Below are 13,126 nucleotides of genomic sequence, written 5' to 3' on the forward strand. Positions count from 1 at the left end.
CTTTGATTGCTTGCTTTGCGTCCAAGTCGGCCTTCTCATTAACTTCAGCTCCGCAGTGCCCCGGGATCCAGTAAAATTGGATTTTTTTCCCTCGTGATTCCAGTCTCTCTATTTTATCTTTAAGCATTTGTGTAGCTTGCGATGTGTTGCTTATTGAAGAGGAGTTTCTAATTCCTTTTAACACACTTACCGAGTCCGAGAAAACCATGAAGTTTTGCTCCGAGTCTATTTTTTCAATGATTTCTAGTGTTTCGGCAATTGCTAATGCTTCCGCCGTGAATGTGGACGCTATCTTAGATATCCTGAATCTCATGCTACCACCACTTTTCTGTTGCTATGACCACGTGACACCCTCTATCCGCAAAAGTCTGCACTAACTTCGCCGACAAACGGTGGTCGCTCGGTCGGTATAGTTGGCTTGCGGACTAAAAAAATACGGAGTTTTATTAGCTGCTTAGTGGAGGCAAGAAGAAAAGAATTCAACATGAATTCAACTGGACTGAATGGTCAATTGATGGCTAACACAGGCCAATTTGTTTGTACTTTGAGTAAACATCTTTACGAGCAAAGGTATCTTCGAGGTGTTTACTTCTGGTTTTATTTCGAAAATACGGTTCAGCCGAACCAGTGTTGATCATGATACTCTTCTGTTTCCAGCCGACAGCAGGCCCTCCATTCTGTTATACAGTGGACGACAAAGAATGAAGATGTACATCCGGTCCTGGGCTCGACACCAGAGGAGTGCAACGCTACCGCGAATGCGTCGTGCCCCGCTGATGAAGAATGATACAGGTCAGTGACTGTACCATGGACTTGCACCATAAAAATTACGTTTATAATTGCTATGCTACCATGTCAACATTGAAGCGCACAGACTTCTCAACATGAGCAATATCATTAGACGACTCAAACGGAAGAAACCGTTCGAACTAGTTATATGTTAAAGTACTAAGTAATTCAGTGGAAGTGACTTAGTTTTAATTTACGTAGTATATTAGGTTTAGAAAAAAATTAATCGTTAGTTATCCAAATAGTTTTAATTATAATTAGGTTCTGGGTTACCTAGTCTTTAATTAATAAGTAAAAAAAATAATTAATATGCTACGGTATTACTGCTACATTGCTTCTGTACTAGATGGAGGTGAGTGGTCAGCCTCAAGCCCCGACCACTTTACCCAAGGAGTACGAGTAGGCTCGAGAGCCGGTCTGAACGGTCATCCGTTGGGCAGTCTAGTTTTCTTTTATTAATTCGCTTAGTGGGGGGTGGAGTCCAACTGGGTCCACTCTGGCCGGCGCCCACTGATTGGCCTATTATAGCCTGCCCCGGGTGATTATGATGATGGAGAATTTGGTGGAATTAAGATTGTCAGGGGAAACTGAAGTACTCGGAGAAAACCCACCCCATCGCCACTTTGTCCGCTACAAATCCCACTTGACCAGACCCGGGATCGCCGCGGTGGGAAGCCAGCGACTAACCGCTTGAGCTATGGCGCGGCCATTTGGCACTCTAGTTATTTTACTGGCTAAGCTATGTCAGCTCTGTTCATCAGTTTGTTCAAAACGGACATAATAAGAATATAAGAGTGAGTTAAGTATGATATAAGTACAGCAATTTAATTATCGCACAAAATCCATCGATAGCCAACAGACTGCAATATGCACTAACATGGAGTACGAAAATGCATGGCTTGGAATGTCGGATGTATCAACGGATTGTTTTGAACTATGAAGACGAATGCTCTCTCTCTTCTGCTAGTCGTTGACTCATAGGCCAATTTCATTTCTGCTAGGTTTGTGAGTCAGTTTGTTTATTACGCCATTGCATTGTTGTGACACATCCACTCTGGCGGAGTTTCACCAAAGCAAAGTCCCAGGTGTAATGGACGGCACGAGAGACAGTTGAGAAGCGGGAAATGCGATAGATTCACATGACTAATATCCAAAGCAGCGAAGTCAGTTACAATCGTGCCCTCTGTGAACAGTTTGTGGTACAAAACATGGTATACAGGCTACAGGCCGCGTTCCTGCAGCTGTAATTGCTGTGATTGTTTATCAAGGCTATTGCTGGAGGCCTTGTGTTGCACACGATGTTCGTGAGGTCTTGTAACTGTAGATGCTCTGCAACTCGTTGCCAGGCAACAGCTCTGTAAACACGGCGCAACTTGCAACAATAGATGAGGCTGTGTTTCCTGTCGTCAGCGTCAAGCCCAGTGCCGGTAACGGACCGATGAACTCGCAGTCTGCCACGTCACGGGTTTTCTGTGTGGTCTACGCAATACAACAATAGAGGGGCTGTGTTTTCTGTGCTTGGTCCGTGTCGAGAGGATATAAGAGAATATGGGAACGGGAACTGAGTTAACTTGAGTTCCGAAGTTTCAAGGGAACAGCAATGTCACCAGAAGAATTTGAAGACTTAATGTGTGACGTTGCATGTGCTGTAGTACATCGATATTTGGAGTGTGTAATTTTGTGAGACTTTTATATTTCCGATGTTTTAATTCCGTTTCCAGGAAACGGATAATGAAGACTAGTGGAAATAAACTGAGAAGATTAGTGCAGAGCGATTGTAAATCGCGTAAATCAGCAATAGTGTAATATTGTGATAATTATCTGTAGTTACGACCGGTGAAGATCTAATAAACCGATTCACCTATCCAAACCCGCGTCTTTGGTCACAAATACACGTGACAATATGTTAAAATTCATGTTCTGAAATATTTATGTGTTGCATCCTGTTATGTGACATGTACATTGAGTATTTTTACACCCGTCGAAATAATTTCTTATAAATATACACGGTGATCTCATAAGCCTACTTTTATTTTTCTAAGTAAGGAAAGTACGCTAAGAATGCACAAATGATGCACAAAATGTACACATCAGTTTCTGGATACAGTAAACAATCATCGATGTATCAGACATTTTTGGAAAACTTTCAGTGAAACGTTTAATGAAGATTAATATCGTGTTGGATGTGATGTCGTGTAGCCTTGTAGATCGATACTGACGTTTCGAATGAACCTGATACCTTCATATTCGGGATAAAAGGATGGAAACGTAAATGTCCGCGCATCATCATTGCTCTTGACTAACGAACAGATACATGTAGTATGTTTCCTCGTAATTGAATATCAGGTAGCAGAGTAAATCATGCCATTCTGGGCGTATGAATTATTTTGTGATACAGATGTATTAAAACCAATTTCAGGGCTAATTCAGAGTGTCGTATCACTGAATGAACTGTGTCATGACTTTAGGTAGATTTTCCTTACATGTAGAAAATTATTTAGGCTCCTAAGTAGATGTGAAAGACAGGCCGCGCCATAGCTCAAGCGGTTAGTAGTTGGCTACCCACTGCGGCGGCCCGGGTTCAAACCCGGGTCTGATCAAGTGGGATTTGTGGTAGACAAAGTGGCGCTGGGGTAGTTAGTTAGTTGTTTAGAGAGGGTGGGGTTCCCCATCCACCGCGACCAATTTGATCTATTGTGCTTCCCTCTATGATATTCTACCAGTCTCTTTACCCTACCGATAAATGGTGCGTACCATCAGTCCCGCCGAGCAAGCGAGTTCGGCCACTTGCTTAGCGGTGTCTATAATGCTTCCCCCCATCTATCAGAGGCCTTAGAGACTATTGTTGGGCGGGAAACGTCCTGGAAATTGGTTCAGTGATCCCCTTTGAGGATATGAGGTTCTTTTACGTGCCGTAAAGTTACGACACGGGACACACAGCTTAAAGTCCCTCCCGGAGGACTTGTTCCCTGAATTTTTCCGCCCTTAAAAATTCGACGACCTCCGCCGGGTATTTGAACCCGCGTACCACGAGTCATGAGGTGGGAACGTTACCTCTAGACTACGGAGGCCGCTTTGGCGCTGGGGTAAGTTTGCTCATAGGACTTCGGTTTCCCCTGCCAATCTTCATTCCACCAAATTCTCCATCATCATAATCGCCTGGGGCAGGTACAATAGGCCAATCAGTGGCCGCCGTGCCGAGTGGACCCAATTGGACTCCACCCCCCACAGCGAATTAAAAAAAATGAAACATGTAAAAGACAGTTTCTCTCTGTGCTTAATTAAAGCACCACGCCATGAAAGATAAAAGAAATGGAAGTACAGCTCCGTGAATTCTCCTCCTCAGCACTAGATGAAATTAAGTGGTCAGCTTCACGCCCTAACTGCTTTGTCCCTTGGGAAAGAGCCCATGGCATCCATTGGATACGATGCTGGATGGGTCTTGGAGCCGATGTGGACGCTGTGAAGAGAAACATCTCTTACCCGAGAATCAAGCCGCAATTCCTCGGTTGTCCAGCCCTTAACCAAGTCACTATTCTGCCTCAGCTATCCCGGCCCGAGTTTTTACAGATGTTCTTAAAAATCGACTAAATTAAAATAATTGAAAGGTGGTTGGGAAGGACGCGAACAAACGAACGAGTATTTAAATTCGCATTAAAAGGTGACATGTGTTTCTTCACAGTTGCTTTCCTGTTTCACCTCTTAAGATACAAAACTTGTTTGCATTGTCGATAGCCTATTGTTACGTCACGAACTAGAAAGCTATTGCTAAGCATGCCTCAGATATGTCGCCATTCTAGCGATGCGTATTAATTTCATAAACGGAAATTGTGAAATGTTTCGTGTTAAGCAACTCCACATTTTTATTGATACCTACTGTAAGGCAATACAGCTATAGTCTGTCCAGAACTCGAATAGGCAATCTTACGGAAGAAAAGTCCTTTGTGTACAAAAAGCACTCCAGTACGGATAGTCCGGTTCCCATCTACCTACTTTCTCCTGACATTACGATCTACGTCACTGTCAGATGCTGACATAACCTCAGATATCTTTGGGACAGATTATAACAGAAATACTGCTGATTGTTGCATGACTAGACTAAATTATCGAAGCAGTAAACAACTACAATCGACAGGCATAATTGTCGAGTTATAATTCGATACAAATTCAGTGGATACCGGAAACTATTTCCCAAAGAATACACAGGGCTGTGAAGGTGACTATTCACCTCCATCAAATTCCGTTCTTAAGAATGCATGGAGCTATACCTCCACTGACTATTTTAATTTTTTCTTAATATGGCCTAGTCTAGTCCAGATTTGAACTGTTCTTATGTAGCTCATTTCTGCTGCCTGCATACCAGCACAGTATACATTTCAAAAATACTTAAATGACTCAGCTGGTTCATTAGAAGATATGGCACCGTACTAAAAAAACATCAAACACTAAAAGATGGAAAGAAACACAGTTATTATCATTCAAATAGAACTGATTCTATTGCATGCATTAGGCAACAATGTTATTTGTCCTGAAAGGTATTTTGTACGTTTGAGCATTGTCATGGATCCAGTTTGGTCGGGCAGGGTGAATTGCTTGTTCCACGCCAACAGAGCGAACCTTGGTTTCGGGACCCGTGATCATAATTCTGTTCTTTCCAAGACTTCTACATGCTTTGAAACGGGGAATCCTCTCCGATGAGAGCAGATATGTGACTACTACCAGACAGCCAATACCTTTAGCATCTGTACATTTGAACGCTATCATGGAAACGAACAGCTTAAGCATCTGTACATTAGAGCGTTTTCGTGGAAACCAACATTTTTAAAATCTGTACGTTAGAGCATTGTCACAGAAACCAACACCTTTAGCATCTGTACATCAGAGCGTTTTAATTGAAACAAGCGCTTGTAGCATATGTACTTTAGAGCGCTGTCATGGAAACCAACACCTTTAGAATCTGCACGTTTGAGCGTTGTCATGTAAACCAACACCTCTAGCATCTGTACCTCAGAGCGTTGTCATGGAAACCAGCACCTGTAGCATCTGTATGATAGAGCGTTATCACGGAAACCAGCACCTTTAGCATCTGCACGTTTGAGCGTTGTCATGTAAACCAACACCTTTAGCATCTGTACGTCAGAGCGTTTTCACGGAAATCAGCAGCTTTAACGTATGTACGTTAGAGCTTTGTCATGGAAACCAGCAGCTTTAGCATCTGTACGTTAGAGCGTTGTCATGGAAATCAACACCGTTCGTAAGGACAGGTTGCAGCAATTTCCTGAAGTATCGTGTCTCCAGTTCCCCGTTACCTTGATTCGCATGCAGAAAGCCTGGGGGAAGGTGAGCGAACAGGCGCGCGGATGTAAATGAAAAGAAAGGAAGGGGGAGTGGTCGACCCTTGAAGGTCGCACCGCAAACAGGTTCAGTATCAAACGGCCGCCAAATTTCTTTTAAATGGAAGACTGACTCACTGGTAATTTAACTATCACATATCAACAACTAATGCTGATTACTATCACTGACACATCGAACACAGTATCGTGGACAGTGATTATGAAACCGGTGGCGCGATACCCCAAACAGAGACAGTTTGCTTGCTTGACTTACTCTGTGATCCTGAAGATGGAGGTAGTATGTCCCTCCGAAACGTCGGTAAATTATCATGCTGCTGTTTTCACATCCCAGAAGACAGTATTGCTCAAAGTCTAAAACTTTGGAACTGGCATTGGATGAAAAGAGAAAGGTCGTCCTTGCGAAGCTGAGAAGCGATCGGCTGGCCAAGGCACTGACCGCCGTTAATGGAACCAGACAGTTCAACACAACTAATGTCAAATCTGACCGAATACGATCCTGAGCCAGCTTCATCCATCTCCCACTCCCAAAGCCTATTTATTTGAAGAGAAACGATAATTGTCCATCTCCTGTTCGCTCTTGGAAACGGTCGCTTTCCAAGCGGTATCGAGACGTGAATAGCTGTGCTGCAAGTGCTCCTACACTCGTACTGTTACATGCCCAGCCAATCCTAGATTTCATTACCTTAGCGATAACTGATTGTATAAATCACAATAAGTATTTCATTATGATAATGTAAAGGGTAAAGTCATCAACTACTTAATTACACGCAATAACGTATATATGGGGTTACGGTAAAGGTAAATTTGTCATGTGCTCAACTAATTAATTAGTTAAGCACTAAGCCATGACGACGTATGGGAAAGTGGACGTATGGAGCCATATATTCTTGACCTCGGCACTAGTTGGAGGTGAGTGGTCAGCTTAAAGCGTCGGCCGCTTTAACCCCGGAGGAACGTCCCACTGTACCCTTTGGATATGAGGCAGGGTGGACCCCAGAGCCGGTCTGCATGACGTGGAGAGGAGAAAATTGTTGCCTCTACCAGGAGTCGAATTCCGAAACCCTGTGCCGTCCACCCCGTAGTCAGTCGCTATATTGACTAGGGGATGGGAGGTATAGCTCCATCCATTGGTTCTGTAGGACACAAAACCAGTCTGCATTGTTGAGTGAAGAGATATCTGTCGGCTGGGCTTCGAACACTGACTCTCCGGTCGTCTAGGACGTAGCTTAGCCGTTGTGCTGAGTGAACTGTCGGAACTCTCATTACGTAACACCCTAAACTGTTCACCCAAGTCATCCCCTCATGTCAGAAGATAGAACCTGCGTCCAAGATTTGTAGACCCTACTACCTTCCGGAATGTGACGCCGTGTAGAAGTTAATCTTCAAGGTAGAAATGTAAGACAAGCCACCAGCAACAAGCATGGCAGCAAACTACTCTTTGATCCTGAAGATGGAGGTGATACTTTCCTCCGAAACATGAACTTCTACCGGACTACACGGCATCACAGCCTATAAAATAATGCTCTTCTTGGTCACCGCTGTGAGATCCTCAAGTCCAGCAATCTATGTCCAAGCTCCTTGGTTCGAAACCTTGTAAATCCGTGCAGGATTTAATGACGGCCGATGCTTTAGGATTTTTCCTCCTCCTTCCTCCACTTGCCGGCCATTGCGTTCATTATCACTTCCACCATCCTCTCCCCAACGCGTGAATAAATAAACCTCTTCATTCATCCCACGTTTGAATATTCATATTTCAAATGCAACTAATTCCAGGATATATTTATCGATCTGAGCAGCGAAACGCAGGAGCCACGTGACATGCTTATTGAGGACTGCAGTCATTTGTTCCCTTGTCACGTGACCTGCAGACGTCCTAAGTGCTTTAGCACGGTAAAATGTTGCGCTTACGTAATATAAGCTTAGTCACACCTGCAAAAGTTGTAGGCTCAAACACGGTGATAGAGCGCTTATAGCAACTTGACTTGCTAGCCCTCAGTTCAGAATTTACTTGTATCTTGCCGACTGCTATATATAAGAGTTTCGCGTTCTTCTGTTTCCAAGAGGTCAAACCCGTGTGGAGGCGAGGTCGAATACCTCCATCGTAGCCCTGTGAGTCGTAGGAGGTGACCAAAAGGGAACCCAGTGTCTGGAGGACATAAATACGGGGACCTGACCCTCCAGGTTGCGGTAGTCTTGAATGTGAGACAGTAAAACGTGGTCACGGGTCCCACGGGACTCCGACCCGAGAGTGACTGCGCTGGCGAGGGCCAGCAGCAATTGTAAACGACAGAAACATCTTCTCGTCAGAGAGAATGTTATATAAAAACTAAGAAAGCAAGTGTTCAGCCCGAAAAAAGAAATGCCGATCGTGAGTCTCAAGGGGCTTGTCGCCAAGAACTGATTGGCGGTAAATTGCCAGTCGTAAAGTAGCTCTGATGCTGAAGAAAGTCGTCTTCTGGGTTTTGGCGCCGTGTATTCTTCGTTTTGGCCGACGTTTCGGAGGAACGTATCGCCTCCATCTTCAGAGCAGGTGAATGGCTTGTGAATACNGTACAGCCATACCTACGTTCCCCCATACATCTTCACGACGTGATTGGGTTGGAGTTACTGGGTTGTTATACGACGTTTTCTTCTCAGAAATATAGTTTTGATTTAGCCATACCCAAAATCCTGAGCAGACTATTAATGTGCTTACATCGACAATTCAGTTATCGGCGGCGGCAAGGGGCACAAATTACGCACCCGCCCTTATGAATGTTTTGAAAAAGGAAACAAAACTTGAGAAAGAAAAGAAACATATCAATAACGGATAAGAAAGTATACGGAAAGTAACGTAAGTGAGGAAAATTGTACATGAGGAAGTACGCGCAATGTCTTCGCACCGATTTTCGAATTTTTATTTACGGTAAAGGTAAAGCTATCCCTGTAATAGGGCGTGCAGGCCCATAGGGTTGTGAGACGTCGAGGTTCCCACATTTTCAAGAAATGGCCTTCAACCTGGGGTACGGATACCCACGAGTGTACGTGAAGATATTTTACGGGGTACGTAAAATTAAAGTTCGTCCCCGAATTGAGGTGCTGGCGTGCCAGAAACAAGGTCAATCGTCTCATTAACAGGACAGATCCACATTAATAATTGATAAAATATTCAGTCATAAAATTTTACTTTCCTGAAATATATCTGTCGCTTTATTAAGTTATATATGGATGGGCCGCGCCATAGCTCAAGCTGGCTTCCCACCGCGGCGGCCCGGGTTCGATCCCGGGTCTGGACAAGTGGGATTTGTCGTGGACAAAGTGGCAGGTTTTCTCCGAGTACTTCGGTTTCCCCTGCCAATCTTCATTCCACCAGTTGCTCCACAATCATCCTCACCTATCACCTGGGGCTGGTACAATAGACCAGAATTGGCCGCAGTGCAAGGGACTTAGTCCCACCCCACTAGCAATAACAATTTATATATGGTAAGCATTTATTGTTTAATAACTTGATTCTCCACTTTCTCATTTGAAACTTATTATTTAATACATTGATTTTATGTAGATTATTTAACTTATTTTAGATGTAGATTATAGACTATAACTTGAATTATACACGAACAACTTTCGGGGTATACGATTGAAGAAAATTATATCTGCGGATACGCGAATAAAAAAAGATTGAATAACACTGTTGTAAACAATCGGCTCACAGATGGTGGTGAGGCTGTCAGTCTTACGCTCCGGCCGACTTTTAGCCGCAGGAAGATTCCTGGTACTCATTTCTGTTAGAGGCTGAGTCGACCCCAGGACCATAGTGCGGCTGGAAGGTTTAGGTCAATTGAAAACATCCACCTCATCGGGACTCGAAACTGCGACCTTCCGGCTTGTAGCATAGTGCCTCAACCAACTACGCTACCGCTTGCCCCCATTGGTATTTATGGTTGATTCAAAAACGCTTTCAGTAGCTTAAACAATAACACGACAAGTTGCAGGATGACTGATGAATGGATCGGGAAGGATTCGGAAACTAAGCCGATGTGCCCTAACAGAGGTATTATGCCGGTATTTATATGAAAGGACGGAATGAGACCAAGACAGACCTCATGATATCCGACAATTCGACCAAGATACGAACCCAGAGCCTCCCGAATTCAAGTCTGCACCGTCACCGCTACACCAGTCTACTCAACAGACTACTGGATGAAGGAGAATTAATAAAGGATGGATATGGTACAAGGTAAAGCACCACGCCAAGAAGAAATATAGCGGAGTGGAGGTATAGCTCCGTCTTTTTTGACTTTAGCACTAGATGGAGGTAAGTGGTCAGCTTCATTAACCGATCGCTTTGCCTCCTGCGAAAAAGCGCCCCCTGTATCCACTGGATAGGAGGCTTGAGGGGCCCCAGAATCTTTTGGGCCCTATGGAGAAGAGAAAAATCTTCACTGAGCTGAACCTAACGCGGGCCCAAGGAAAGATATGAAATGGAATGAATAAAGAACATGTGAACGCAGTGAATGAAAGATGCGTAGGCATTATAGGAACCTGAATGGCGATGGATCTGCTCCCACCACAGAAGTTTGTGAGTCAACAGAAATGCGTTCGCAAAGTGAGACCGTGTCAACATATCGCCGCGTTGCAAGCAAAGCACATCGTTTTACAGCCACAGCGGATTCGGAGAACCAAATACATCCAGAATTGCTGAACATTACAAAACAATGCAATTGTACTGTCCGTGTGTTAGACCTGTCTGTACTCAGTCGATTTTGTCGAGTCCACTACTTCAGGTAAGGACTGAAGGGTGTATATGGGTTATAGAGCGTCACCCTGCCACCCACAATTCACTTGCAGCCACTATCCCGCTACATCTTGCCGTACTCCTCACGCTAAATCCAGTGGGTAGATGTAAAAAACACATGGTTCATATAATTACCGTTATCCTAGTAGTCTATACACTTAAGGGACATGCACCTAGTAGATAAGATCTAAACGTTTATGACGATGGTATATTAATACATTTTTTCTCAATGGCTCTTACAGCCCATTCAAGGGCCCAGACCTCTTATTCAGTTCCGCAATTATTTTTCACAGACGGTAGGACTCCTTGGGCGGGTGATCAGCCCGTCGCAAGGCCGCTACCTAAACACAGGACAACAGAAACACAGAATAACCCGCATACACACACCAAACATCCATTAAGGGAGGAACATAGACTGAGGGTGCTTGAGAACAGGGTGTTGAGAATATTTGGAGCGAAGAGGGATGAAGTGACAGGCGGTTGGAGAAAACTGCATAATGAGGAGCTTCATAACTTAGACTCTTCTCCAAGTATAATTAGAATGATCAATTCAAGAACGATGAGTTCGGCAGGGCATGTAGCACGAATTGGGGAGAAGAGGAATGCATACAGGATATTGGTGGGAAAAGGAGACCACTGAGAATACCAAGGCGTAGGTGAGTGGACAATATTAAAATGGATCTTAGAGAGATAGGAAGGGATGGTATGGATTGGATTGATCTGGCTCAGGATAGGGACCAGCGGAGGGCTCTTGTGACCACGGTAATGAACCTTCGGGTTCCATAAAATGCTGGGAAATTCTCGAGAAGCTGCAGATATGGCTTCTCCTCAAGAAGGGCTTAGCTCCATAGTACGAAAGTAAGTATGGATTTGGCCGCGCCATAGCTCAAGCGGTTAGTTGCGGGCTTCCCACCGCGGGGGCCCGGGTTCGATCCCGGGTCTGGTCAAGTGGGATTTGTGGTGGACAAAGTGGCGCTGGGGCAGTTTCTCCGAGTACTTCGGGTTTCCCCTGCCAATCTTCATTCCACCAGTGGCTCCACAATCACCCACACCTATCATCTGGGACTGGTACAATAGGCCAGTAGTGGCCGCAGTACCAAGTGAACTCAGCCTCACCCCACTAGGAATAATAAAATATGAAAGCATATCAGTATAGCGGTTGGCTAGGCCTGGGCGACAGAGGGGTCGGCGATCGAGTCCCGATAAGGTCAAAAATTTTCTCTTCTCCACTTCTTCCAGACCGCCTCTGGGGTCCACCTAACCTCCTATCCAATAGGTACCGGGGCTCTTTCCCCCGGGGTTAAAGCGGCAGGGGCGTGAAGCTGACCACTCACCTCCAACTAGTGCCGAGGTCAAGAAAATATGGATATATACATCCACTTCCCCATACACCTTCCTGGCGTAGTGTTTAATTAGTTAAGCACAAGAACAACTTTACATTTACCTTTACCCTCCCGAAAAGTATAAGGGTAGCTCTCTGAGTACGTCATGACCGTTTTCTTCCAAATCCTTTATAATTCATCAATCATCGACTATTTGACGCTATGTAATGTAGATCAAGACAGCATAGTCAAATTACCGGCAAGGGACTAAGTCCCTTGTACTGCGGCCACTTCTGGCCTATTGTACTAGCCACAGATGATAGGTGAGGGTGATTGTGGAGCAATTGGTGGAATGAAGATTGGCAGGGGAAACCGAAGTACTCGGAGAAAACCTGCCCCAGCGCCACTTTTCCAACATAAATCCCACTTTACCAAACCCGGGATCGCACCCTGGCCGCCGCGGTGGGAAGCCAGCGACTAACCGCTTGAGCTATGGCGCGACCTATCAGTAGCCTTACATTTCAGTCGCCGGTGAAACCACGGCCATTTCATTTGCGTCTGTGGATACAAGGGATGAGATGCATGAATGAGCACTTTAAGAATCTATCAATATAGGCCGTAGATCAGTTGTCCTACCTTCTTGAAGATTCAGCACTTCCAGAGCTGTTGTCGTCGCAGTGTGAGGTAACACCTGTAAGATAAGAAAGTCACTGTTTAAGTGCTAGCACGTACTATCTCCCTTCGGAAACATTATTCTGCTTCAGTCCTTTCGTTACTTCACCTATTTCAGCACAAGAATACCTATGCTGAACATGACTTATGGAACTGAGTCAACTTTTGAGAAGCTATCAGTCGCTCAGCCCGTCAATAAATTCCCGTCTTTTATG

At 44.7% G+C, this 13,126-nt stretch overlaps 2 protein-coding genes across 3 annotated transcripts in view; one reads left to right on the forward strand and one right to left on the reverse strand.

Annotated features, from left to right (window-relative positions):
- LOC111863878 overlaps nucleotides 1–13,126 on the reverse strand; it is a 478,046-nt gene that overhangs the window by 280,897 nt on the left and 184,023 nt on the right. The window contains exon 4 of the mRNA XM_033751255.1: nucleotides 12,876–12,930. The gene's annotated coding sequence lies outside the window, so the exon portion shown is untranslated. The remainder of the gene's footprint in view (nucleotides 1–12,875; nucleotides 12,931–13,126) is intronic.
- The window catches only part of LOC111863881 (dual specificity protein phosphatase 10), a 131,275-nt gene that overhangs the window by 9,870 nt on the left and 108,279 nt on the right, over nucleotides 1–13,126 (forward strand). For both annotated transcript variants that reach the window (XM_023850671.2, XM_023850670.2), the window contains exon 2: nucleotides 658–792. In XM_023850671.2, the coding sequence (XP_023706439.1) occupies nucleotides 658–792 (135 nt within the window). The remainder of the gene's footprint in view (nucleotides 1–657; nucleotides 793–13,126) is intronic.

This window comes from Cryptotermes secundus, unplaced genomic scaffold, assembly GCF_002891405.2.
Source record: "Cryptotermes secundus unplaced genomic scaffold, Csec_1.0 scaffold171, whole genome shotgun sequence".
Taxonomy (NCBI): domain Eukaryota; kingdom Metazoa; phylum Arthropoda; class Insecta; order Blattodea; family Kalotermitidae; genus Cryptotermes; species Cryptotermes secundus.